We start from the raw sequence: 26,621 nt of genomic DNA on the forward strand, positions 1-26,621 counted from the left end.
CCGAAATACATTGGAGCCACACAGGAATGAAGTCGGATAAGCTCATTTATTAGTGCCTGATAGCATTGTTGAAATGGGTGGTGACACCGTAGCGACCTTGGGAATGAGAAGCCGGTCTGGTGACTTGGGACCTCCTGTGCCCCAGCACCAGGACCCTGTGGGTTGGGGACACAGGTGAGATTCAGCCAGTCAGGAAGGGACAGGGAATGCAGTGCTGTTATTATAGAATACTATCATTATATTATTGTTGAGAGCCTGGAAGCCCGTTTCTCCTCAGTAACAGTATTTCTTTGTCAGCCTCACCTGAGCAGCACGATTTTCAGGGGAGATTTTTTTTAAGTATAAGATTGGGTCACGGTGTTTGTGATGTTCTCCTTTATTGTCCTTCCATGTGCACATGCCCTGCTAAAAGAGCTTCATCCTCAGTCACTGGAGCGCCTAGAGCCAGATAATTTTTTCCTTCCTGTTACCCTGAGACAATAAATCCATCCTAACATTTTTTGTACATGGGAAATCCGAGCTCCAAGGCGCCCCCTGAGAGGATGGCACAGCGAATAAAACCCAAACTGCGCTTTGCACACCTCCCGTGAAAACAAAGGTGCCGATTGAATTCCTGTAGTGGCATGCAGGGATGTGAGCGAAATACAAATGTGCCTTTGTATTGCTGGCGCTGCTCCTTTGTATTCCGGGGGCGATGGATGGGGGTGCGGCGGTGCTGCGCTCGCTCCCCATCGGGCTGGCACAGCCCGGCCAGGAGCTGCTGTGCCCAGCAGCGCCTGACTGCCGGCCCCGCATCAGCAGCGTCTCGGTAGCATCCTGGGAATCGCAGGCGATCACATGAGCCCGGATTTCCAGCTCAGTTCATTAGTCAGCCATTTTGGTCGCCACCCTGCTCCCTGCGCACAGCCAATCCCGGCGGCACTCGCTGCCCGGGCTGCGCCGGGAGACAGGAGCAGCGCTCGCAGCTCGGCCGCCGGGACACTGCCTCTCCGCTCCTCCTTTGTTTTTTTCTGGGGTCATCACCAGAGGAAGACACTGTTTTTTGATTCTGCTGCCTCTTTATTTTTTTTTCTTTTTATTTTTTTACTTGTTTTTCCCTGCTGCCTCCGGTGGAGAAGCCAGGTTTTTGTGGATGCTGAGGATCAATAGCCTCTAGCATAGCTGGAGACGACGGCAGTCGGTGAAAAGGAGGGAGGCAGAGCTAAGCGGGAAGGAGCAGCGTTTTTACCTTGCTTGATCTATGAAAAGGCCAGAGCAGCCTCTGTGATCCTGAGCAATCTGTCCTTTAATCGCAAGGTATTTCTGATTTTCTTCTTCAGAAAGGTTTTGTTTTTAGTCCTTATTTTGCCCCCGTTGTTGTTGTACCAGCTGAGTCATCATGTCTGCTCTGACGCCTCAAAGCGACATGCCAACCCCCACCACAGACAAGATCACTCAGGCTGCCATGGAGACCATCTATCTTTGCAAATTCCGCGTGTCCATGGATGGAGAGTGGCTGTGCTTGCGCGAGCTGGATGACATCTCGCTGACACCCGACCCCGAGCCTACCCACGAAGGTACGGTCCGGCTGTGCCCCGGGAGCCCCGGGCCGGCTTTGTTCCGGCGCTGCACCGCTTGGGAGGGGGCGTCTCCGGGACCACACGCTCGTGTCCTGCCTGCGGAGCCTGGACAGCCGTGGGCACAGCAGAGAGCCAAACTGCTGCTTCAGATTGCCCTCCGAATTTGTAACCCAGCCCTTTAAGGCAGATTGGTGATGCATTCACTTTTTAGCTGTATCAGGTTTGTGTATCTCAGGAAGGAAGAAAACCGTGGCATGTGCTCGGTGAGACCATTTAATCATGATTTTGCCCTTAACCCGGGGCTGGTAGCTGTGTTAGTGAGCAGCCGGCTGGTACCGGGGGAGCACAGTGGCAGCACCGCAGCGTGTGTCCGGTCGTGGGGAGTTTTTGGAAAGCCCCAGTGATTACGCAGCGGTGCCCATTGTCAGGTGACAATGCCATCACAGTGCCCCAGCTCGCCTCTGGTGAACGTGCTGCTGTTTGTAATGGCTTGGAACCTGAAACGTGGGGATGTAGCTTTCCCCCTGGAAAAAGGAGTTTGGGTTGATAAACAGTTTAATAGCAGGACAAGGTTTGAATGCACTGAGTACTAAAAGCATGAGAGGACATCTGTGCAGTGTTCTGCCAATAAACAAGTGGGGAAGAAGGAGAGGTGATGAGTTTCTGCAGGTGCTGAGGTTCTGAGTGCCCTTGCTGGATGCACCTTTTGGTTTTAGAGCAAGGAGGCCCCAGCTTCTCATGCCTGACCCTTTTCCAGTAACTCCCGAAATGCCACTCCACCAAGCAGTCTGGCTTGGCCTGTTTGATGCTGCCTGGTTAAGTCAGCAGTGTCTTATATTGTCTTGTTGAATAAGGCAAGTGAAATTGTGGTGGGGATTTAAGCTTTAAAATAAATTTCCAAGGGATAATTTCATTTCCATTTGTCAGCTGCTTTCAGTGACAGTAGCCCCTGGGTTTGGATTTGGCTTGCCAAGTACTTAGTCACGCAGTGGGATACCAGACAGAGGTTTCAAAGGGAGAAATTTAGCATTCCCTCTGAAGCATATCCCAGGGGTTCAGGGAGGTGAGTACTGGGTGAGCAGGAATTCAGTTGTCTTCTAATTCCCATGTTCTTGTGTGCTACACCGAGACCTTCCTTGGTCTTACTCCCGTGTTTTTCAAGGTGTAATTACAGTCACTCTCCAGTGAATTCCAGAAGGGGGTTAGAAATCAGCATTTGCTCATTTCGTTACCACATTATTTAATTCATGTATCAAAAATAAATGCAAAAGAGCAGCACTGTAACAACCTTCCTGGTAAATGAAGGTTGGTGGTTGGCTGTTTGGGAGTGTATTTGGTTCCAAGCTGTGTTTTGAACAGAGAAGGTCAGGAAAAGCGTTGACAATAGGAAAGCTGACACAGCTGAATCCCGCTGTTGGGTCTGGTGCTCCTGCATCAGCACTGCTGCTGTGTCTGCAGGGTGTGCACAGGTCAGGGGGACAGGAGCGTGGACTCGTGTCCCTGGGAGTGTCTCCAAAAACAAAACTGATATGCAAAGGTAGGCATTATGAAGAAGGAAAAAACAAGCTGTGGAATTCTTCCAAAGGTATAACAAAGAGGGACAGTTTTCTCCTTAGAAACCAAGAGATGTAAAATATATGTTGCACTAAGTACCAAATCAAACAGCTTGTTGGATTAAGATTTGAAGCCTTCCATTTGCTGTCCCTCAGCTCTTGCTGCTTCTGGAGAGTTTTGTCCCTGGCCTCTCTTCACCCTGTGATCTGCTGTGCCCCCAGCCCTCAAGCAACCATCCTGCCTTCAGAGCCAGTCACAACAATTCCAGTCTGCACAGAGCTGGAGCTTGAGAACAGCTAAGCAGAACTTTTCTTCAAATTAAAAACAAGCAGCAGGTACTGAGTTGCTTGCAACTGGGTATGTTCCATATAACCTGTAGCATGGCCACTCAATTTAACAATAAAAGCAATTAATACACTTTTTCAGTTGATTGAAACAATTCTGTATACATATGAAAATAAGCAGATTCTGCTGCTTACTGTAAAGCTGCTTGGATTAGAGAAAGAACTCTTTTTTTTTTAAACAGGCTGTGATCTTAATAAGTCTCTCAGAACCTTACTGTCCTCTGCAGGCCCCTCAGAATTAAATGTGACATTGGTGGTTGTTAACTTTGTTTGCTTGCAGTGCGTGTGACGGTCTTGGAGGCAGCTTTAGGGATGGAGGTAAATACCACCTGGATTGTAATTCTGTTTAATGTTGAACAGAGTGTGTGTATGGATGGTGTTGAACGCTGCTCTCAGCTGTGGGGAGAAGTTACACAAAATGGCCTTTTTTTAGACTGTTTGACTGGATGTTAAATTTCTATCTTGAATAATCATGAGGAGCTTCACAGTAAGAGCTATGGAAATTTTTGTCCTCATGAGATCACCTTGTAGTAGCATCCAGAAGGAATACATGCGCTAACTTGAGAGAACTTTGAGGAATTCCAGTGTTCCTCTCTTTATTAATCCTCCTCTATTTGCACTAAGAGCAGCAGTTGGAATTAGAATTTATAATATGCGAACATGAAATTATCTTTTCTATAGGGCAGAAGCTAAGGTCAGATTTTTTTCTTCTTTTTTGACCAGTAATTTAAAAGTTTTAGTTTCTGGCATGTGCTTGTGTAGAATGCCCTGACAAGGAGTTATGGGCCTCTTCAGGAAAGGCAAATGTTCTTCTTAAAACCTCCTGCCCATTAATCTGTTGCACTGATTATTGAATCATCAGTGAGATTTTACCTTTTTTCTCCATTTTCTATCCGAGTGTTTTTCGTACCTCAAAATGATGTAAGGAAGCAGCATAACCTTACTGATAATGCTTTTGTTGTGCAAACTGGCAACAGTTAACCTGGGTTTAGGGTTTCTCCAGTAGTGTGGAATAGGAACAGTGAAGTCATGGGAGAGGTGGGATTTTTCAGTGCTATGGGCCTTTCCCATTAGAAAATAAATCTGAATTGTACTGGGAGTAGCAGGGTCCTTTCAGATGTGCACAAAAACCCACATGAGATGACTCTATATTTGCAAAAAGCCTCTTAAAACACATCTGGTGATAGAAACCCCTAAATAGATGAGAAGTTTGAAGGAGCTGGAGACCTGATTTAACAGAAGTAATGTGAAGTCATTAAATGCAAGTTAGATGAATTACAGTGTGTTTGTGGTTATAAATCTTGGGAATAGCAGTTAGGTCATGTAATCCAGACTTCAATGCAGAAATTACTCTTAAGAGTTATTTTCTTTGCTCTTTTAAGCTGTGTCAGTCTAACTGAAGGCAGAGCTGGGGAGCTTGGGGCAGGGTTATATCCCTCAGAGGCGGCGAGTCACAAGTGCTGCAGGGAAACCACTTGGGTGTCAGCTGAACTGGCAAGTGAAAGATGGGGGAAAAACCCCAAGGGTTTGGGTTTTTATTTTCTTGGTGTAAACTGTCAAGGACTAACATAGCATGAGAAATTTCCCATAGCAGTTAGTCATGTGTTTCCCTCTGAAAACAGGCTGGTTGTGCAGAAACATTCCATACAGCTGCACACAGCAGCAACATAGAGAAATCAGGTGATTATTTGATGGTAATCATGTGGGGATGGGAGTAAGACTTAGGGTGGGATTAAGCTGTGACTTCATGTGATGTACATGGCTGTTTATTTGTCCCATGGGTGCAATGGAGAGTGGGCTGGGAATTTCCAAATTGTCTGTACTTCTTTGTTTCCTTTTATTTCTTTCTGATTTCTGGCAGATCTTAGACTGCTCTTTTCTTCTGTAGGCAAGGCTCTCTGTGTATATGTGTTTATTTGGAGATGGAATGTTTGTGCAGGGGGTTTTAAAAGAAATGTTTTTTTTGTCCTGAGTAGATGGTTCCTGGCATTCCAGGCTGCAGACAGCCTGGTGACTTCCCCGATTTTGGGCTTGCAGGGTGTTAAGAGTATGATGCTGAAACCCTTTGCAGATCCCTTTTCTTTGTCAACAATTAGTGATCCATCATGTTGGCAAACCTAACCTGAAAGAATTAGTTCTGTACCTCCCATAACATGAACAACATCTACCTAATTTTCTCCCTTGGCCTTTTAATTGCTATTCAATATATTTCTAAGGTAAAGAATATCAGAATGCAATTCAAGTGTAGTAATGCTACCAGAGGTTCCCCTTTCATAATAAAGGAATATTTGTCCACATTTGGGCCAAGGCTTTCCCAGCAGCAGCGCTGACTGGACAGCATCACTCGGGACTTTCTGTATCAAGTTCAGTTTTCATTTCCCAAAACTGATGCCTTGGGTTTTTTCAGGTTATTTTACTGATGGCTCAGTCTCTCCCCATGAGTTTGTTTAAAATTTCTGTACTTAAAAATAATTTTAGAAGTCCTGACCTATTGAAAAACGTGTGACCTTTTTTTCCTGATGGAACAAACTCTTCCCTGTGAGGGTGGTGAGGCCCTGGCACAGGTTTCCCAGAGAAGCTGTGGCTGCCTCATCCCAGGAAGTGTCCAAGGCCAGGTTGAGGCTTAGAGCAACCTGGAATAGGGGAAGGTGTCCCTGCCCATGCAGGGGACAGAGGCAGGGGGTTGAAAGGGATGAGTGTCCAAGTCCCTTCCAACCTAAGGCAGCATGTGATTCTGTAATTCTATTTAATCTGTCTTTGGAGGAACTTGATACCCAGATGCTGTGTGTGAGATGATGTTCATTACTTCAGAAAGGCTTAGACTCCCAGCTGTATTTTAGCCCAATAACTTCAACCCTTAAAGTAAATGTTGAGCAGCAGTGTGAAATAATTTTGATGCTGTTCCATTCTCCCAGGGTTTACTTGTAAAAGCTTTCTTTGGCTTGGGAAAGTATTGCCTCTCCTTCAGTGAGATACTGCTGCTGTGTCAGCCAAGGGAGTGACTGCAAACCCCTCTGCTGTCCAAATAACAGATGGGATTTTTGTGATTAATGTATTAGAGACAAGTTCTCCTGTCCCTTCCTGAAGAACTGGCTTGAGTGTTCATTCCAATGGGATATTCAGTTCCATAATACTAATCTTCCTGGGAATCTGGTTGGAATGAGTTAATTGTGTTATGGAGACTTAAAAGCCTTGATCATCCTGTTATCTAAACTTCCTACATAGTGAGTTAAGTACTTTCCATCATAATCAAAAGTATTGAGTTTTTCACACCCCAGAAAGACCATGGAAACTATAGAGTTTCAGGTCTTTGTGATTGTTCTGTGGGAAGATGTTTTTCCTCTCCCACTGTTGCTTGGTGGAATTTCCAGACAAGTGGGAAAATATACAAGGTAAAAGAGATGGACTCTATGCAAAATGCAGCTAGGTGCATGTAGAATGAATGAAAATAGGAAAGAAAGTGCTAATTAAGTGTGTGCTTTTGCCTCTAAACCTATGCAAATGCCATTGTACCAGTTTTAAATTCGTGCAGTTCCTGCTAGGAGGAAGATGGGTTTATGGCTTGTAGGGATAGAAGAGATGAAAATATTTTTGACTCCTCTGGATATTTCTCTGGGAGCTTTACGTGGGTTACTTGCTAAGGGTTAAAAATAAATGAGAAAAATGAAATGAAGCCTATCAGTTGTCCCAGTGCCTGTTACCCAGGTACTGGTAAATCTGGTTTTGATTGTATGTTCTTCCCTGTATATGCTTTGGGTTAAGAAAAAAATCCAACCTCCCAATATTAGATAAAAGACGTTGCAGTGGTGGTGTGTGGCTTCCCTTACTCTGTGCAGGGAGAGATTCCGGGATGATCAACATCTGGATCTGAGTCCCGGGGTCCCGGGAAGCGTCAGGGACAGGTGCACTGCAGTGAGATTGAGTCTCCTGGCCTTTGGGAAGCTGCAAGCCCCTGTCATGAGAGACCAGAAGCCATCACTGTGGCACGTGGGGGAGAGCATCACCCGGGCTTTGCCTTTAAACACCAGGGGTTTGCTCCAGGGACGGTGCTTGTTGCTCCTGCAGTAGCGCTCATCCCCAGGGCGGTGCTGGGGCTCAGTCTCCGTAGCGCAGTGTGAGGCTGCGGGGCCCGCCGTGCAGCGCACGGGGCTCAGCTCTGGGCTCAGCGCTGGGGCTCCCGGCTCTTGCTGCGCTCCCGGGGCAGGAGGCGGGCGCTGTGTGGGAGGGAGGAGGGCCCGGCAGCCTCTGGACTTTGCTCAGATCGTCGGCGCGGTTGGCTGGGGAAGGGGCCGGAGTTTTGCCGGGCTTTGAACGTTGTGCCGATGGCGGGTTAGCGCTGGGCAGTGCGGGTGCGTAAGTAGGGAGCCAGCAGCGCCCGGGGTCCGGGGCGTTTGTCTGGCTCGGCTCGCTGCGTTTGGAACAGGGACTTGGTGGGTGTGCTGAAACCAGTTCTCCTTGTCCTGCCTGCTCCTCTCCCAGGATACCTCCCTGGCCCCGCCAAGGAGAGAGGTGCTCCCCTGACTGAGTCCTTGGGGATCGTCATCAGCCTGGGACCCATGTAGGGCTCGGCTGGGTCACCTCTGCGGGATTTGTCATTTGGGGTGAGGGTCATAACAGAGTTTAGTCTGTTGAACCTTTAAAATGCCCTCAGTGTGTGTTTTCCCTGAACGTGCCTGCTTCCCACGTGTGGCTGTGTCCCTGCCAGCAGCTCCTCTTGGGGCTGGATGTGAGGAAATTGAAGGAAAAGCTGACATTGCATAAATATCACAAGTTTAGTGCTTTTATCTTATAAATAAAGTAATGCTTTTGTTGCTTTTCTTTTTAGGATGTGCTTTACAAAAATGTTGCTTGTGTTAATGCAGAAACAAAACTTCTGCAGCTTTTCTGAAGCCTGCCCTGGTCTGACTCTGGGAGAAAAATGCTTTGCTCTATTGCTTCGTGCAGACTAATGAACCTTTTTGACTTGCAGATTTCTTGCCACTATGAATTAAGTCTTGTATGATGCAAATCTCCCTTTCAGTTATGCTTTTCTTACACCTTGATTTTGAATCTTTCCTTTAGATCACGGCTTGCATGACGTTTTTCTTTCTTTTCCTTTCCTTTTGCTGTTTGCAAAGACTCTTGGGAGGATTTGACAGATGTGGTGGAGCAATTGCGCGATGATTCCGAAGGTGCGTTCCACACCCACATCTCACAGCTCTTGTTTGTGCTAATCCTTGGCTTCTGCACTATTATTTTGAGCCTGAGTGCAAAATGCAGTTAGTTTCCCTTTCCAGTGCCAGTAGCTGTGGCTTTCCTGCATTACCTTGGTGTTGCTTAAATAAATGTGTGTGGGTTTTTTTTACTATTTTGACCTGAAGTGGAGGTAGAAGAAGTAGATCAACAAGGGATGTTTGCCTTCTCCTAAGTGCTTTCAGAGGCAGTAACTTCCTGAGCCTGGCAGAAGCACAGCTTAAAAGGTTGCAGCAACATATGGACGCTGAATTTTAAAAAATATTTCAGAAATCACCCTGAAGCTTTAGGTTTTCTGCAGTATTTCTGTCTAGATTCTTCAGATTTTCTGGCAGTATTTGCCAAGGCTTGGCAAAAATTATTCTAAAACTTGCATTGCTAATTTTTTTAAAACTTGTAAAGTACTAAACGACAAACTTATTTATAGCACTTTTTCCTTGGATTTTAAGAAACGGTGCAAATATGAAATAGTTGAATCCCCAATGTAGCAAGTGGTTAATCAGATTGATACTTTGATGATTAAATACAGATGCTCCTGCAAGGGTTTCAAGTGTTTGCAGCACAAAAGGCTGATGTTCTCATGCACTGAGCACACTGGTCCTTGCTGTCATCTTCCACCATGGTGCCTTTAACTGCTGTGCTGGTTCTGTGCCCGGTGCTGCCCACAGCCTCCTCAGCCACAGGCAGTGTCCTCCTCTCCTGGCACAGCAGCTTGTGCTGCTTCCCAGAGAAAGGCATTTTCCAAGGCAGGCCTTTAGGAAAAAAGAGGGGCTTGAGACTTCTTTTTTTTTTCATAAAATATTGTACAAGTTGTTTTGCATTTATTTTGTCAGGTGAGAGGTGTTTCTCTGCCACACGGAAGCAGCCGTGTTAAATTTACTTTGTTGGTCCTGATGTAAGATGGAGAACAGTGATTAAATGCTAATGAGTTGGCATTGCTTGCTGTGGGTTTGTTCACTTCTCCAGTGTCTCATCGTTCCCTGCCTTTGATCCAAGTTTTAGCTTCATTTTAGTTGCTTCTTCCTTCTTTTAGAGTAAGTATGAGGAGTGATAAAATTTATTGTCACCAAATGAGAAGTACCAAGACCAATCACAGCTTAACCCTTTGAGATCCTGTGTTGCATTGACTCTTTCTTGATTTTCAGGTTCCTGGGTACAGATTGTACCATTTAAACAAATTACAGGATTCTCGAATGCTTTTGGAAACATCTTCATGGAAGCAGCTGGTTAGAAAAGATGTCTGTTCTGTAGAAGCTGCAACATTTAAATAACAAAATGTCCTAAGAGGACATTCCTTTGTTTGAAACCCAAACCCTGTGGAAAGCCAAGCTCAAGGGCTGGGGATTTACTTTAAGGTTTATGATGTGGGCTGTGTAGGAAAGGCCAGGCAGAGGTTTTGCAGTTGGAGGCAGAAGGAAGTTGGAGAAGGTACTAGCTCAGATGGAGCACACCAGGATCACACTTGTCCCAGCTTAAAGCCAGCCTGACAGTTTTACTGTGTACAAGTCAGCCTTGCCTGCCTACCCTGCCTTCTTTAAAGCTGTGTGTGTTGCAGTACATAGAGTAAGAGTATCAGTTACTTAGCATTTAAGTTTTGAAATAAGCCTTAGGGATTTTATCCAGTTTCACCCTATATGAGCTAACTGGTTTGCAAGATGAGAATCTTGGATAAACTGCACATGCAGAGCACAATTGCTCAGAGCAGACTAACGAAGCAGAAACCTTGGATTAGTGTGATATGGTGAAAATACTTTTCTATTGAAATTAGCCAATAACCACGGCCAAAGGAGCATTTTCTTTGGTGCTCTCTTATACAGTTCCTTTAATTCTGTGTTAGGGATGGCTTTGCCCCCCAAGCAGAGTCACTGTGGGTGCCTTGCTACCCAGCAGAGCAGCAGCCTTGCCCAGTGAGGAAATGTGGTGAGAGAGGATGAGGTCTCTGTGTTGGCAGTCCTGTGCCTGACTCTTTCCTGAGTCTCCATTCCCAGTGATGGTGACTGTTAGCTACACTGCAGGGCAGAAAAAGGATTGGAAATCCAGAGCAGCTCACGAGCTCAGGGTACCTCCAGGGCAGCCAGACCCATCACCTTCAGGCAGCAGTAGTCCTGACAGGCAGTGAAAGCACCTCACAAAGTTCAGTCTTTCTGCAGTCCAGTGCTGCTCTGAGCGCTGCACTCCTAAAAGAGTACTTGGAAGTTCTCTAAACTATGGAAATCAATTTAGAGAAGGAGACTTGTGGTGCTGGTTCTCTCTGAAGAAGAAGGAGAATGAGAGAAGCGCTGTCCTGAGCTGCTTTTGGAGGGCTGAACAAGTGAGCTGTGCTCTCAGGTTTGGATGCTGGCACTGCCCTGGCTCTTCCCCCTGCCCGTGCTGGGTTTCCCAGCCCACAGTGAGGTGCACTCGGGTGTGGGTGTGTTAGCTGGGCTCTTGGCTCTCTCTCTGGCTGGTGGATGCTGGCAGGTGCCTCTTGCGTAGGATCTGTAGTCTGAGGTGTCCTCAGGTCAGGTCTCTGCTGCCAGGAGTAGTTAATTAACTCGAGGTGGCAGCTTGGTTCAAGGGTCCCTGGCTGTTGGCAGCAGCCCTGGATAAGCAGGGGATTTACAGGGATGAAACTGCCTGCACCTGGGAACTGGAGCTCAAAACTTGGGTGTGAGTAGCAGGTCTAAATGTCTGGATGTTTATAATGTGGAAGAGGAAGAATATAATCCTGGGACATCCGTGAGTTTGGGGGTTTAGTATGACCTGTCAGGAGCCATGAAGATCAGCTCCTCACTGGTGAAAACCAGTGGCAGTGTTAAAACCAAGAGAGGGAAGTGGGAGTTGGCTCCATATTACATCTAAGCTTAAAAAAATAGTCTTGAGGAAGAGAGATACAAGTTGGGGTAGAGACACGTGTTGCTGGATTAAGTGTGAGAGGGTCCAATGTGAACTTAGATGGAAGAATAAACCAGAGCAAAGCACAGGTGGAGGATTCTTACTGGTTTGTAGCTGGGGATGTGAGTTGGAACAAGTGATGGTCAGAGACACATTGTCACGGTGCAAAGCACAGGATGCACATCAGGTTCCAAATGTGTCTTTTGTGAAAGTAGGGAGCTCCTGTAGTTATTTGAAGTATTAAGGCACCCTCAGTATGATACATTGTCTATTGCCATGCCACTGTGGCTTTGGCCCTAAACTGCTAGTTGGTGTTGATTTTTCTCCACAAAAGGCCTGCAGAGTGCCTCCTGGGAAACTCACTGCCCCAAAAATGCCTTCAAAGCTGAGGAAAAGCAAGAGCAAGGTGGGGTGTTGAGTGTAATAAAGGCAGCTGCTGTTGCTCAGCAGCAGTTTCCCTGCTTTGTTGCAGACCCCAATTACCTCATGGCCAACGAGCGCATGAACCTGATGAACATGGCCAAGCTGAGCATCAAGGGGCTGATCGAGTCTGCGCTGAACCTGGGCCGCACGCTGGACTCAGACTACGCCCCCCTGCAGCAGTTCTTCGTGGTCATGGAGCACTGCCTCAAGCACGGCCTCAAAGGTACCAGCCTGGGCACAGCCCGCCCTGGGGAGCAGCAGAGTGGGTGAACAACAGGGCTCTGCAGCCTGCACAGGACACAGGAGAGGCTGGCACGGTCACTGCTGTCACCACAGTGCACTGGGCAGGCCAGAGCAAGGCACAGAACCTGCTGGAAGGGAGGCTGAGCTGTGGCAGGTGCTTGCCGTGTTGAAAATGGCAGTTCAGTTGTCCCAGGTGTAACTCAGTGCTCAGGGACTTAACTGGCTTTTGGCAAGCTCGTGACTCCCTTTTCTGCACTTCCTTGTGCTTTAGCAGTGCATCCCCTTGCTGGAAGAGGAACTGCAACCCCAGAGCTCCTTTCTCAACAGCTGTGTCTAAACAGAGGGTTTTGGCTGTGTGCAGCTTGTGGCTGAAGCTGCTTTTAAAGCAGAGCATGTGCTTGACTCTGAAATCCTAAGTCACAGCTCAAATGGCCAAGTATGGACTGGCCTTCAGGTGCTGTCCTTGTGTCCTTGTAGGTGGAGATGGGAAGCTGAGGGGTGTGGAAAATGGTGGGTCCTTCCCATCCAAACCATCCTGAGATTCCAGGATACCAAGTGCCTGTCCAGCAGCAGCCCCAGAGGAACCATGCTGGCAGGATTTGGCTAATTTGTTCACTTGTTTGAAAATGTGTTATATCAGCACAGGTCTAACTGGCTCATTTTTTATTTCTTTTTGTTTTTAGCCAAAAAGACTTTTCTTGGGCAAAATAAGTCATTTTGGGGACCTCTAGAATTAGTAGAAAAACTTGTTCCTGAGGCTGCAGAGATTACAGCAAGTGTTAAGGATCTCCCAGGGCTCAAGTAAGTACACTCCTTTATTGCATGAGTACATAATATGGGTTTATTGTGAGAGGGATCCTGAAAAAGAGAAGGAAGGGCAAACAGAACCTTCAGGAATGCATCTGCCACCTTCTGCAGGTAAAGATGGATCATTGCTCTCTTACTCTTCATCAAGGATCTGCAGCAGGAGAGCAGAGGATATATTCTCGCTCTATTAGGAGCGTGGCAACTTATGGGCAGCAGTGCATTTACTGCTTGTGCCTCAGGCATGGGAACAGCCTTGATTGAGCATTTATGAAGTCAGACTCAAGAGGAGGGGAATTAACAGAAAGGTTATAAGAGTTTAAATAGTTTTGAGGCTGATGTAGGCAATTCTTCTTGTAAATAACTTCAGGTATAGTGTATGTGAGAGGAAAGCTTAGGCACCAAGCAGGAGGATTGTAGTTTGTATTCAAGAGGGAAGGCAAGAAGCCATAGCAAGCATATATTACTTGTAAAAGTTTCATAGGAATTTTAGACATCACATTCAGGCTTTCCTATTTCATGATAAGAGAAACTGTAAGAAGCTTTTAGCCTGGAATAGAAAAAATGGAAGCTTTTGTATGAGGATCAGGACTAAGGATGGAGTCATCTTTGCTGAAAGAATAGGTGGATAAGTTCAATAAATTGCTTTGGGTTAGTATTTAGTCATGTTCATACAGACAGGTGCTTTTCCTGGAGGTGCATGCAGGACTCCTGCAGCAGCTGACAGGACCAGTGCTGTGCCAGAGCTCCTGGTACCTCTTCCTGTTGTAGAGCCTTGTAATAGGAAATGAATGGAAGCAAAGAGCAGTTGTAGGGTGCATTTTTAACCTTGTGCTCGCAGTGACCGTTGGGAAGTGCCAGGTCCTGTTAGTGAGTCAGGGGTGGGCAGTGCTGGCCATGGCTTCCTTGGGCTGCTGCTGCTCATGCCAGGTGAGCTCAGACATCCAGGTCAGCCCGTTAGAGCCATGTGCTCCCAATGGCTGGGAGAAAAGAGGGCAAGGACTGGCACTTGAGTCCATGGCATCCTGTGAGGGCATTCAGGGGCAAAGCACCTGAGGAGAACAGAACTGAGTTAGTGTTTCTAAGCTGCCTGGCCACATTCCCATCCAGCCCCACCCACCCCAAGGAGTGGTGTTGGGCAGCTGTGCTGGTCTGTGCATGTTCCTGTCACTTAGGCACAACTGGTTGTGACTCAGAAGGTGATGAGCTGAAGCAGCTGATCTGTCTGGCAGCATCCAGCAGGGATAAAGCCAGGGAAGTCTTTTTAGTATGGCAAGAAAAACATCATGAGCTAAGAGACAGTGACAGCCTAATTGGTCTGCACCTATTTGTGCTTACATATCTTGTATTTCTCTGCACCAGTGCCAGCTCTGTCTTGGAAGTGCAGAAACTTGAGGTAGGGTGGGGCTATGAGAGCTGTTGGTAACTGTGCCTTGCAGGGTGTCTGGAAGGGTTTGTGTCTGGCCTTTGCAGGACACCTGTGGGTAGAGGAAGAGCTTGGCTTCGCCTGGCTCTGATGCAGAAGAAACTTTCGGAGTACATGAAAGCCTTGATTAACAGAAAGGATCTTCTCAGGTGAGTGCTGGACTCTTTTCTCAGTTAGGTTCACTTCTGCTCTCCTGTAAGATCTGGATCATCTGTCCCATCTCACTGCTGTGTATCTCCTTCCCTACATCCCACAGTGAATTTTATGAGCCCAATGCACTGATGATGGAGGAGGAAGGTGCCATCATTGCTGGCCTCCTCGTAGGGCTGAATGTCATCGATGCCAACTTCTGCATGAAGGGAGAGGACCTGGACTCCCAGGTACTGGGTGTTCACTTAATGGGCTTGTTCTGCTCATTTAAAATGGAAAAATCATTAATTTTGCATAGCTTACTGATGTAATGAGCCCTTGGTGAAGTACAGCAGGTGCTGGTCTTCTAACTCTGAACTTGCACACCTGGCAACAGTGTGTTGGTCTTAGAAACCAAGTGTTTAATGCAAAATGCAAATTTTCCTTCTCCAGGTCGGAGTTATCGATTTCTCCATGTATTTGAAAGACGGGAACAGCACGAAGGGCAGCGAAGGGTAGGTGCACACACAGTTGTCTTGCTGCTTCCCTCTTGGGAATGTGTGTTCAGGTGTTCCAGGCTGCCCTGTTTCTTTTTTCCAGAGATGGTCAGATAACTGCTATTTTGGACCAGAAGAACTATGTTGAAGAGCTCAACAGACATCTAAGGTAACACATTTTTTCTTGGCTCTTTATTATCTTGCAGAACAAAAGACAAAACAGGATTTTTAAAAGTGAAGGAATTACTATAGGGTTTTTTCTCTTCAACAGTGCTACAGTAAACAACCTGCAAGCCAAGGTGGATGCCTTGGAGAAATCCAACACAAAGCTGACTGAGGAGGTAAGTGTCATGGAAAACTGCCAGGTGCTTTGGACTTTGGGAGTTAGGGATTAACCAGGGAGGAGGGATTCCTTTCAGATGTCTGGTGTACAGAATGAGGAGTGTTAAACGATGGAACTGGAATAGCTGACCTGTCACTACTGAGCACAAGCTGGAAAATCAACTGTATGTTTATGTAAATTTGCAAAAAGTGAAGGAAAAAATGTCATTATAAGTGAGGTGTCCAGGCTGAGCATGAGAAACAGTGGGTACATGAGGCATAGGTGCAGTCTGTGTTTTAACATGGGTCTGCAGCTCATTTCTGATGGCATAAATGTCATTAAATGTTTTGGGGTCAGTTCCCTGGCATAAGGGTGGCAGGAGGTCTCACCTGGCACAATGAGTGCCTTTTGGTGTGGTACGAGGAGGTGAATTGCAGTGGTGCCTGCAGTGGTTTTGGGGTTTGGCAATGAAGCTGCCAAGGGAAGGTGCAGCATGTGCAGAGCAGGCTATGGTGACAGTGCCTGCCTGTGTCACAGATCACAGCCCTGTGTATTGGGCCTGAGCTCTGCCAAGGACTCACACTCCCATCCAGGAGCTGTGTTTGGGTTTGTCACAGGACAGCATGGCTGACCCCTTGGAATGTCTCTGAGCTGCTCCTGTGTGTGAGTTACAAAGCCAGAAGGGGTTTCTGAAGTTCCTTTTGCCTTTGACCAAACACTTACATTAATCTGTTGCTCTGCAGTGCTGTCATCCCTGGGAATTCCTCTGGGCCTGGTGTCTCATCCCTAAGGATGCTGTGTGCCGCTCATCCTCTCGTTTCCAGCCAAATCTTCCTCATCTGCTGGGTCAGGAGAGAAATAAAACAAGTCAAGTATGTTTTTGGTGCATTAACTGTTGTGTTCTGTTCCCAGCTTGCAGTTGCCAACAACAGGATCATTACACTGCAGGAAGAAATGGAGCGGGTTAAGGAGGAAAGCTCCTACATCCTGGAGTCCAGCCGGAAGGTTGGTGTGTGTCTGGGGGGGTGTGTGTGGGTGTGGGTGTGTGTTTGTGTGTGATTGCTGAGCCCTGGGGCAGGCCCAGCCTGAATGTCTGGTTTGGAACAGAGTTCATTTCCTTGCCTGTCTCAGACAAACCCCACAGGGGATTAGGGGAATGGCAGGTGGGCCCTGTGCAGAGGGAACAGATGGGCCCTGCCACAGGGAGTCCTGCCTGCCCATAGGGATGGAGCAGGGAGCGTGCACAGAGCCAGGAGCTCCCACAGGTTACAGCTCACTGAGCAAGGTGTCAGGGGATGGGAGGGAGGGGGACTTACTGTGTGGGGAGACAGGCAAATCAGGAAATAAGAGTTGTGCTGGTTTGTCCTGAATTATTGCAGAATTCCAAGTGTTGGGGAAAAGCCAGTAATGAGGTCAAGTGAGGGCTGGCAGTACCCAATACCAACTGAACTGTGTCTGTTACCTCAGGCCACCAAGGACAGAAGTGCTGACGGGCAGGCACTGACTGAGGCACGGAAGCAGCTCAAGGAGGAGACTCAGCTGCGCCTGGTGAGGACTGGGGGCCTCAGGGTTCACTCCACAGGGCTGCGGAGGGTCATGGCCCTGCTGAGCTCTTGTTCGATACGTGTGTGGGGAGAAAAATGCCTGGCCTGAAGGTATTAAGGAAATAATTTCTGCTTTGGGAAATAAAATCTTTCCTTAGACCCCTCCATCCTAAAGACAGGCCCATGCAGAATTCCCTGACTCTCTGCTAGCCATGCTGTACACCTGGCTGTGATACTGGACTGAAAACTGGGGAGTTACTCTCCTTAAGGCACGTGTCAGACGTGTGACTCTGAAGTTGTGGCAGCAGCACACTTGTGGGTAGGGACTGCATTGGCAGAAGGGAAAGGTGGATACCCCTGGGTCATGAGGGCAGCTCCTGGAGATGCTGAGGGCTCCTTGTGTTCCAGGATGTGGAGAAGGAGCTGGAGGCGCAGATCGGGATGCGGCAGGAGATGGAGCTGGCCATGAAGATGCTGGAGAAGGATGTCTGTGAAAAGCAGGATGCGCTGGTGGCACTCAGGCAGCAGCTGGACGATCTCAGGGCTCTAAAGCATGAACTGTCTTTCAAGCTGCAGGTAGGGAGCTAAGGAAATGCAGGGAATTCCAGATGGAAGTGAGAGCTGCTGTGCATTTATTCCTCCTGCCTGTTGGAGAGATAGTGAGTGTGAAAGGGTCACAGGCTGTGCAGTGCACTCCTATCTTTCTGTGAGAACACGGGGACATGGTGGAGGGTAAAGGTGAAGGCAATTTCTTCTGAACAAAAATCCATCATGGTCCAGAAATTTGTGTGAGAGACAGGGAAAGCATCTTGGGTGGTTTTGTGGTGTGAACAGAGCCGTGGGAGCTTGTGTTCCAGCAGAGTCTGGTGTGCAGGGCCCCTGGTGTGACTCATGTGTGGCGACAAAAGCAGACTCCAAACAGCAACACAATGCTCAGAATAGATCCCAAAATCAACTTGCCAACAGGAAAGAGTTGCTTCTGCTCTCCTTGAGCCAATGGCTTTGTTCAAAGCAGCTGAATTCTCTTAAGATATTGGGTATTGGCAGGCACTGCATCATGCATTTTCCATGTGCAGGAAGCTTTATGGATAGTGGCATTGCCCTGTTGCAGGGTCCAGATGGAGCCTGCACCTCTATGGCAAGACATTTGTCCTTGCAATACTGACCTGGCATTTGCTTTTCCAGCACTTTTTACTGCCTCTTTACCTTTTGCCCTGTTGGTTTGTGTGCCAAATGATTTATGGGGGTTTATCTGGGATTTACTACTCCTTACACCAACCCCCACTGCTCCTTTTCTCAGAGTTCAGACATGGGAGTGAAACAGAAGAGTGAATTAAACAGCCGCTTGGAAGAAAAAACAAATCAGATGGCTGCCACCATCAAACAGCTGGAACAAAGGTAAGACAGGAAACTTGAGCCAGGATCCACTGGTATGTCCTTTAGTGTAGCGTCCCATGGATCGAGAATGGGCCAGGGGAGAGTCCCAGTGCTCTGCTAGACAGAGCTGCCTGAGGGGAGCAGTGGGAGCAGCACCTCTGGGACCTGGTTAACGAGCAGTGCATTGCACTCCATTGGGTGCTCTCATTTTAGGGTTTCTGTAGACAGGGTGATTTTCTTTAAAACAAGTTTGTGTTTGAAAATGTTTCATGATAGCTACTCAGCTAATTCGTGTGTTCTTTTTCTCTTGCTGTTCTTATTTTTTCTGTTTTCTCATCATCCTCATTCTGACTTACTTATACAGTGAAAAGGATTTGGTGAAACAGGCAAAAACCTTAAATAGTGCAGCAAACAAACTGATCCAGAAGCATCATTAGACATTTTTATGTCTGGCCACCTCACAGCTCTGACATCAGAACTCATTTATGAGGAGAGAACTTGAGAATTGCTAAAAGCAACTGTTCAAATGTTAATTGTCACCCAAAGTTGATTTGGAATTTGCAGAGTTTTTAAAATCAGTGAGTTTTTCTGCCGAGATGTAGTCAGGTATAAGGATCCCCAACCCTGCCATTTACCAGTACCAAGGAGCTGGCCCGGGAGCGCCCCAGGAGTGGCCGAGGTGGCCGTGCCCGGCCGCTGCCGTCACCGCCTGCGGCAGCACGGGGCCGCGGCCAGCTCGGGACAGTCAGCTCCTTCTCTGTATTGCCCTTTTGTGAAGTAGACGAGAAATGCATCCCTGGAAGTTGTTGACAGTAGTTGTGTGCGTGCCCCAAGCCATTCCCTGTTCTCTTCTGTTCTGTGGGTCCAGCCCCGAGTCCGAGCTGAGCGGGTGCGACGCTGGCCCAGCACCGGGAGCATCGGCCCTCCCGTAACCAGCCCGCCTGGATTCTGCCTTAGGGACCTGGGGGGAGGGTGGGGACTTATCCTTATTCCTTTAAACTTCATGTGTCCAGAATTAGTAGCTATAGGTGTCTTAGAGTAACACGATAGAGTGGTAAGTTCAGTGGAAACCTCCTTCTCTTTGCATTGCTTCTACCTCTGCCAGGAATCCCTCCAGACGAACCCTGTGGTTCTTCCTGACCCAAGGAAGTGGAGGAGAGGTGTTTTGGGAGGTCTCTCCCCTTCCCAGAAAGGGAAGTTACCAGTTTTATAAAAAATAATCTGATCTTTGTTTAAAGGAAGCAAAAACACATTAAAAAAAAGGAGAAGGAACCCAGTGTGCAGCAGTGAGGAATGGAGATGGAAATTTGGTCCTTGCAGTTTACTTGTCCAAGTAGTTGGTGGCTGAAAAGAGTTGCCTTTTACACTTGTTGCATTTTCTTGTGAGTTTGCCTTGCTCAAAACAAATGGAATTTGCTAATGGAACAAGAGCTAAAGCTTAGAAATGCCTCTTAATAGGAAAAATAATTGCCAGTTTAAAACCCAGTGCAAAATCTGAAGTAACTGTAGATTGAACTATTATAAACTAACATTCTCTGATCACTGAAGTCCCAGTGCTGGCCTCTGGCAGGCTTTAGGTTTGTAAGTGCTCCTCAAGGTATTTTCTCTTTTGGAAGGTTGGATCTGGGGAATTTCTGTGTTGAATAAGGGTTTTTTGCTGTGGTGAGATGCCTGTAGTGGTTCTTTGGTGCCAGTCCTCCCTTTGACCTGTGGGACAGTGCTCCTTGGGGCTGTGGCTGGCAAATGTGACAAGCCCAGGAGGGAACACCTCCAAGTGTTTAAAAATTCCAGGGGGCTCAGCCTGGACCCCATGGAAGTGAGCGTGGGCCACTGTGGGGCTTGTTTCCCAGGCTCCCAGCACAGCCCTGCTGGGAACTTTCCTGCCATGCCCAAGCTGCATGCTTGAACCTATAAACTCACCGCTCAGTAACCTGCTACTAGAAACTCATCCTAACTCCCTGCAGAACAAGTAATCCTAAGGGAAAGGTGGAAGCTTTGATCATGGAGTGTGAACAGCTGGTTAGGGTGGGGAGCCCCTGCCCCTTGGCACAGTTCTGCTGTAGGAACAGGGGGTTGGATGGTGAGGTCTGTGCTGAAATCAGACAGATTTAAGGATCTGGCGGCTTCTGATGTCAGGCCCCGAGTGGGAATGTGGCAGTGTACTGATGCCTGGGGCTTGAGCCCAAGTGTCCATCCATGGGAGAGACCAGGAACATGCACTAATTCTCAATAGAGTAGCTACAACCTATGTTCCAAGTTCCAGTTACCTGTGCAAAGCCGAAATGTAACATACATTAAACTCCAATTGGACTAAAAATTCTGTGTACTTGAGGTTTGCTTCGAATCTGGATAAAAGTGATGTTTTCTGTTTCTCATCTAATGGCTGTAAACTGTAGTGATAGAATAAAAACTATTGAAAATGAGAGCTTCTGCCTGGTTCACCTACATTTTGCTTTGCTTTGAACTTTTTTTCCTCCTTTCCATTATTTTACCATTCTCTTTTTTTGGCTTTACCTTTTCACTGGGTTTTTTATTTGTTGGTTAAACTCAGTCTTCCTCCCCACCATGGCTTTTGTTTTTTATCACAAGTTCATGTGGCTCAAATCCAGATTGCGACAGGCAGAGAAGGAGCGGCAGCAGGCCCTGCAGGACAACCGGCTCTTCAAGCAGGAGTTTGGGGACAAAATCAACAGCCTCCAGCTGGAAGTGGAAGAGCTCTCCAGGCAGCGGTGAAGAGACCCTTTTCCAATCTCTTTTCTGGGCTGGTGGTGCTGTGGCCAGGGGAGAGCAGGGGGGATGGTGGCAGAGGGCAGCAGGGGATGGAGAAGGGAGTGAGGCAAGTTGTGTGTTAGATGGCACGAGGTGTAAGTCCAGGGAGGGAAGTCCTTGGTAACATCTCTAGAAGTGGTCAAGGCCAGGTTGGACAGGGCTTGGAGCAATCTGATGCAGTGGAAGATGTCCCTGCCCATGGCACAGGGTGGAACAAGATAGTCTGTAAGGTGCTTGGCAACTCAAACCTTCTGTGATTCTGTGATATTTGGGAAATCAAAGCTAACATTAACAATTTGCTGCTCCTGGGCAGGGATTGAGCAGCCAAGTCTCTGCCTGGAGCAAACACTGAAGGTGCTGGAGCAAGGACAGTGATTTTGGTTGTCTTATCTGACACACAGTACTTTGACATAGATTTTTTCCCTGTTGGAACTGCTCTCAGTTTTGCTGGAACTCAAACAGAGACCTTGTCAAAAGCCATCACCTCTTCCCTGCAGCCTCATCACTTGAGCAGTGACAGGGACACAGACAAATCTCCTTCCTTAGAAGAGAAGAGCATCTCCTTCAGCCTTGACTCATCTGTGGCTTGCTGCAAGGTCACTGAGATGAGCTCTGTGGGAGCACTGCTGGATGCATGGAGGTTTTTGTCCCTTCTTCCCCTCCTGGCCCAGCTTTTTATTTCTTTTTTCCAAAAGCTGCTCTGCCAAGCCCAAAGTGGCTTTGGTCAGCAATTGGTGTGAGGTCCTGAGTGTGCATGGGTGAGCTCAGGAGGACAAGGGCAAATGGCTCTGGTTTTGCATCAGTTGGATGCTGAATGGTGCCAGAATTAGATTAAGGACTTGGAGATTTTTTCATCCTGACACATAATGGCTGCGAGGCAGCCTTGGGTTCCAAGAGGCAGTTTTAGCTCTTGAGTTAGGGGTGTGAACAAAGGGTCAAACAGCTCATCAGTTGTCAATGCCAAGTGTCCCCAAACTGTCCTTTATTCACAATTCCACCTGGCATTCCAGGAGCCACCTAGAACTGGAGCTAAGGCGGGAAAGAGACAGATGGTCTCACAGTCACCAGCGCAGCCAAGAAAGCAAAAAAGGCCCAAAGAATTGGCTCAGACAGGTAATGTGACTTGGGTTTTGGCTCGGGTTTCAGGTACACTTTCCCTTGGCTCATTTGCTTTTACTGAGCTTTCTCAGGCAGTACATGGTTGTTGTTCATGTGCCACAACCAGAGCAGCTTTGGGAAGATTTTTATACACTCTGGACAGGCAGTTTGAATTGCAGTGAGAACTGTGCAGTAACAGAGATGGCTTCTGCAGTTCCTTGCTTCTCTCTGGTCTGCTTGAATGGTGCAGACCATTTTGTCTTTTTTGACCAGTATTACACAATCTCAGTGAAGTGCTCTAGGTCTCATGGCTCAGCTGTGACCCGGTTGGGGAGAAGAAGAGGATTCTTTTATTTGCTGGATGGGAAAGTTTGTCTCTGGTCAGCTTTTACAAAACTTCTTGAGCCCATGTTCCTTCTCAACCTCTGCTCTGCAAATAAGAACTGGTGGCTGTGGCTCCTGGCAACAGGAGGTCGTGGGACCCCTGCCCACCTCTGAGAGGCACAGAGAGAGAAAGCCCTGAGAGCTGCTCCCAGGGGAAACTGGGACCCAGCTACCCCTCTGTGCCAAGGAGGGGCAGAGCAGTATCCCAAAATAGCAGTGCCAGTTCTCCCCTTGCAGTGTGGCAGGAGTGAAGCTGGAGTTCTCCTCTAGTGCAGCTGATGGGTGAGTGTTTCCTTTTGGCAGGATGGGAAGCTCAAAGTCCAGGAAGAAAATGCTAAACTGAAGCAGCCACTGAGAGAGAACAGTGTCCTGCCACACAGGTAAGGAAGGAAACAAATCTCATCTCTGCCTCTCCTTTCCCAAGTCCTGCTTTCCCCTCTCCAATTTCTGTGCCAACAGGGAGTTGGGAATAGTCCAACTTCCCTTTTTAAGAAGGATTTCCAACCTCATGCCCTTGATTGAGTTCTCTGCTGCTTTTCCATAGCTCTCAAAGTGAAGGAGCAGGTTCTGTTGTTTGCTATCAGTGCTTTCAGATGGGAAAAGCTTTGTGTCTCTCCCATTTACCTTTGAATTCTTTTCTATCTAAACCTGCTGTTTACTAATTTTTCTGACTCAAGAATCCTTGGTAAGCTAAATGCAAGACCTTTGGAACTAATGTCCAAACTATCTTTGGTGAGGGAAAGGAGAAGGGTGTTTGGACCTCCTAAAGACAAGCTGTTGGAGAAAGAACTTCAAGTGTGATTTTAAGAAGATGGCTGTGTAAAATTGTGGTTCAAGTCACTTGTTTCCAAGCTGAATTATTACAGAGGATTCTTGCTGCAGGATCTGAGTATTTGGTTTTAGGAGATAAAAGGTGTTCTCAAAGCCCCTGGGCACAGCTCAGTGCTGAGGCTTTGGCTCGAGATGGAACAGCCCATTGGAAGTTGCTCTGTCAGGGCTCTGCTGTGCCCTTGAGGCACTCTCCATTGAGTTAATCAGTGAGTTAATCAATGAGTTAATCAGGAAAATATCCTCTTAAAATAGCATAAAGCAGTTCAAATCTGCTTTGTCAGATATTAAAAACCTTCCAGGCCTGAGATGGTTTTTACCCCTGTTTTACCTGGAGTGTTTAAGCAAGTGAGGGTCAGGTTGATGGTTTACAGGCCTTGTGGTGCTTTATTGCTGCGGGGTAGGGATCAAACCTGCAGGCCTGTGTTTAAAGCCAAACTGTAGTGCTGTAGCACCTCAACAGTCTTTTCTGTGTTCATGATCCCTGTCTTCCTGTTCTCCTGAATGCATTTTGCAATTTTTTCTTCTGCTTTTGCCATTGAACCAGGAGTGCTACTCAAAAATCTGGGGAGGGTTTTAAAAATGGGATGAGGGAATTCCCTGATAGCACAGATGTTTTATTTAAAGGCTCTGGTGAGGGAAGGCCTGCTCCAAGTGATGCTGTTGTTCCCTTGTAGGTCACCCAGCGGCACACAGGAAGAGCAGGTGGGTGATTCTCCTTCTTGGTGGTTTTGCTCTTTTCCTGTAAATCAGCTGAACCAAAATCCCCTCCTTCTCCTCCATGCACCTGGCAAAGCACAGCCAGACCCCCAGAGAGCCTCTGGGATGCCTTGTGCTGTCTTGTCCACTGGGAATTTCTGCTGCTGCCAGCTTGCTCCCAATGTTTAGTTCCTCCCTTGCTGCTGCCGAGCTCTGCCACAGGAGCTGTGTAAAGCAGAATCTCTTGGTTTTGGCTTGGGCCGTAGGAGCAGCTGTCGGGGCCTGGACACGCCGAGATCTGCCAGCTCTGCCAGGAGGAGGGCAGCCGGAGCCAAAGAAAGGCAAGTCCTGGGCTTGACCTGCCATCTCCCACACAGTTTCCTGCTGGTGAGGTGTTCTTAGAAATGAGCCCTTGCAGGCCCCTCTGCCCTTAACAGAACTTTGTTAAATGCTGATGGGGTGATGGTTCCCTGTTCAGTGGTTTGGTTTTCCTCCCCCGTAGCAGCTTCTTCCCTTCTTTAGCTCAGTGTTTGCTCTTCCCTGAGTTGATATGCCAAGAGCTGGAGCTCTCCTTGACTGCTCTGTCCTTTTCCTGCATTCCAGAACATCTGCAAGAACTGTGGGGGCACCTTCTGTGAAGCCTGCTCAGTGCACGAGCTGCCCCTCCCGTCCAGCATCAACCCTGAGCGTGTCTGCAACCCCTGCCACCAGCGGCTCATCCAGCAGTATTCCAGCAGCCCCTTGTAGGGAACAGGTGGCACAGGGGTGACAAACAGTGCCTGTGCCTGATGGTGTTTCTGGAGCTGCTCAGGGGGAATGTGAAGACGCTTGCCCATGTGCTTTGGAGGTCGGATGGGAAGCAGCTTCTTGGTGTTTAGAATCTCCTGTTACTAAAACAGCAGTCTGAGCCCTTAAATCAGCCTGTGCGGTGGAGAATTCCATTGGGAATGTCACATGGGGCAGCCCCAAGGTGTGCCTGAGCAGTCTCAGGACTCTGGGAGCCCCTCCCCAAACCAGAGCTGTTATCTGCACGCAGAAGCCAGGAGTGTTCTCACCCTCACGTGTGTGGTGTGGGTGTGTGCTACTGCTGAGCAGAGGCTCCCCAAAACCCAACAGGAGTGTGGGTATTCCTCACATCTGGCTGCACTTGAAATCCCATTTCCCCTTTCCCGTTTGCCCTGGACAGGCTGACTCATCCTGGGAACCCTGGGCGATGAGCAGGGCAGGTGGGCCACCAGTGAACACATCCTCCCTGCATTTCCTTTGCTCAGGGCTTTGACCAGGGGCTTAGTCTGCACAGGGACACCCCAAACCAAGCTGTGAATGTTCTGTTCCCCCTCTGGGCTTTAGGGGCTGGGCCCAGTCCCCATCACACAGAGGTTTAGGGCCACTTGGAGCCACCTCTCCGCCTTGTGCATATAGAAACATTGTTACAATAAACTTGGCATTTCACTTTCTGTTGGATCAAAACCAAGTGGGGACACTTTTCACCTGTTACAAATTTTAATTGCACGTACAGTTCAGAGAGGTTTTGTGGTTTGTGCCACATCATTCTTTGTTACTTTGTTCCCTCAAGGGATTTTGCTAGTCCAAACAGCGGTGGTGGCTTTCTGGTATCACAGGAGTGTTTACTCCTGTTCCTACTGGCACTTCCTGCAGTCTCTGAGACCACAGAATGTCCTGTAGCTCATAGAAAAGACATGCATTGCAGTGACAAATGCACTGGGGTTTGGGCAGATGTTGTTAGGGGGTAGTGGTTAATAATTCCTTAGTCATTAGATTGGCTGGAACCACATTAAAAAGCCTCTTGGAGCCAAGGTACTGACATGGTTGGTACTGCTTTCTACCAGGAATCATCTCTCCTCCATCCTTTTAGCATTTGGGATGTTCAGCCACCCAACTTCTACTCTTCTGCCCCTCAGGGCAGCTTCCTGACCCATTTCCTTGCTGATATCCCCTAAAGTATGGCAGGAGTTCTAAACAGTGCTGAAATACCAAAAGCCTGGAATTCAAGTGAATTCCTGAGTTCTCAGGAGTGAGACACAGGCGGTGGATGGAGAAAACACTGAATTTAGTGTCAATAGTTTTGAGTACTTACTGTACACATCCAGCAGTGTGAACTCCTGCACCCAACCCCAGTGTGACTCATCCCCAGAGGAGAAAATAAGACCCAGGCAATGCAGAGGGAGCATTAAACTGGAAATGGAGGATTCAACTCCATGAAGCAGGAAGGTGGCTGAGCCCCTCCAGCACTGGTGGCTGCCATAGGCCTGGCCTTTTGGAAGGTGGGAGCAGGACTCTGCTGGCTGCCAGCTCCCTTTGTGCTCAGGTATTCTGTGTGATGCCAGGGTGAGCTCACACCTGGACCTTGGGAATGGGGGGGACAGGTTTTCTGATGTTAATTTTGTTCCACACAAAAAAAAAAACTTGATCATTCATATCCTGCCTCCTGAGTGGTCTTTCCATCCCATTCCTCTTGGGCTTGAGGTGTGAGAGGATTCAGAGCAAGAGTGTG

At 47.8% G+C, this 26,621-nt stretch overlaps 1 protein-coding gene across 6 annotated transcripts; it reads left to right on the forward strand.

Moving 5' to 3' along the window:
- The first annotated feature begins 704 nt into the window (after nt 1–704).
- On the forward strand, nt 705–26,532 carry RUFY3 (RUN and FYVE domain containing 3). 6 transcript variants are annotated; one of them, XM_031063649.1, is made up of 19 exons: nt 705–1,556; nt 8,575–8,628; nt 12,036–12,209; nt 12,913–13,030; nt 14,507–14,608; nt 14,716–14,839; nt 15,042–15,103; nt 15,189–15,254; nt 15,357–15,426; nt 16,320–16,412; nt 16,875–16,955; nt 17,360–17,527; nt 18,252–18,349; nt 20,938–21,057; nt 22,108–22,210; nt 22,883–22,959; nt 24,085–24,112; nt 24,373–24,447; nt 24,710–26,532. In XM_031063649.1, exons 1-19 carry the CDS (start codon nt 1,379–1,381, stop codon nt 24,851–24,853), a joined length of 1,935 nt encoding a protein of 644 aa, XP_030919509.1. In that variant the 5' UTR covers nt 705–1,378; the 3' UTR covers nt 24,854–26,532. The 6 variants fall into 6 exon arrangements, 5 of the variants coding, with proteins under 5 accessions (XP_030919509.1, XP_030919511.1, XP_030919510.1 ...); XM_031063651.1 differs by having other exon boundaries at nt 705–1,296; XM_031063650.1 differs by lacking the exon at nt 8,575–8,628 and having other exon boundaries at nt 709–1,556.
- The last annotated feature ends 89 nt before the right edge of the window (nt 26,533–26,621 follow it).

The sequence above is a fragment of the Geospiza fortis genome, unplaced genomic scaffold (genome assembly GCF_000277835.1).
Source record: "Geospiza fortis unplaced genomic scaffold, GeoFor_1.0 scaffold909, whole genome shotgun sequence".
Taxonomy (NCBI): Eukaryota; Metazoa; Chordata; class Aves; order Passeriformes; family Thraupidae; genus Geospiza; species Geospiza fortis.

What these genes read in the sequence shown, in the direction of transcription:
- RUFY3 (XM_031063649.1), top strand. Translation starts at nt 1,379, where the DNA reads ATGTCTGCTCTGACGCCTCAAAGCGACATGCCAACCCCCACCACAGAC. An exon ending in TCCTGGAGTCCAGCCGGAAG is followed by an intron (nt 16,413 to 16,874) that starts GTTGGTGTGTGT and finishes CTGTTACCTCAG; the next exon opens with GCCACCAAGGACAGAAGTGC. An exon ending in ATCAAACAGCTGGAACAAAG is followed by an intron (nt 18,350 to 20,937) that starts GTAAGACAGGAA and finishes GCTCAAATCCAG; the next exon opens with ATTGCGACAGGCAGAGAAGG.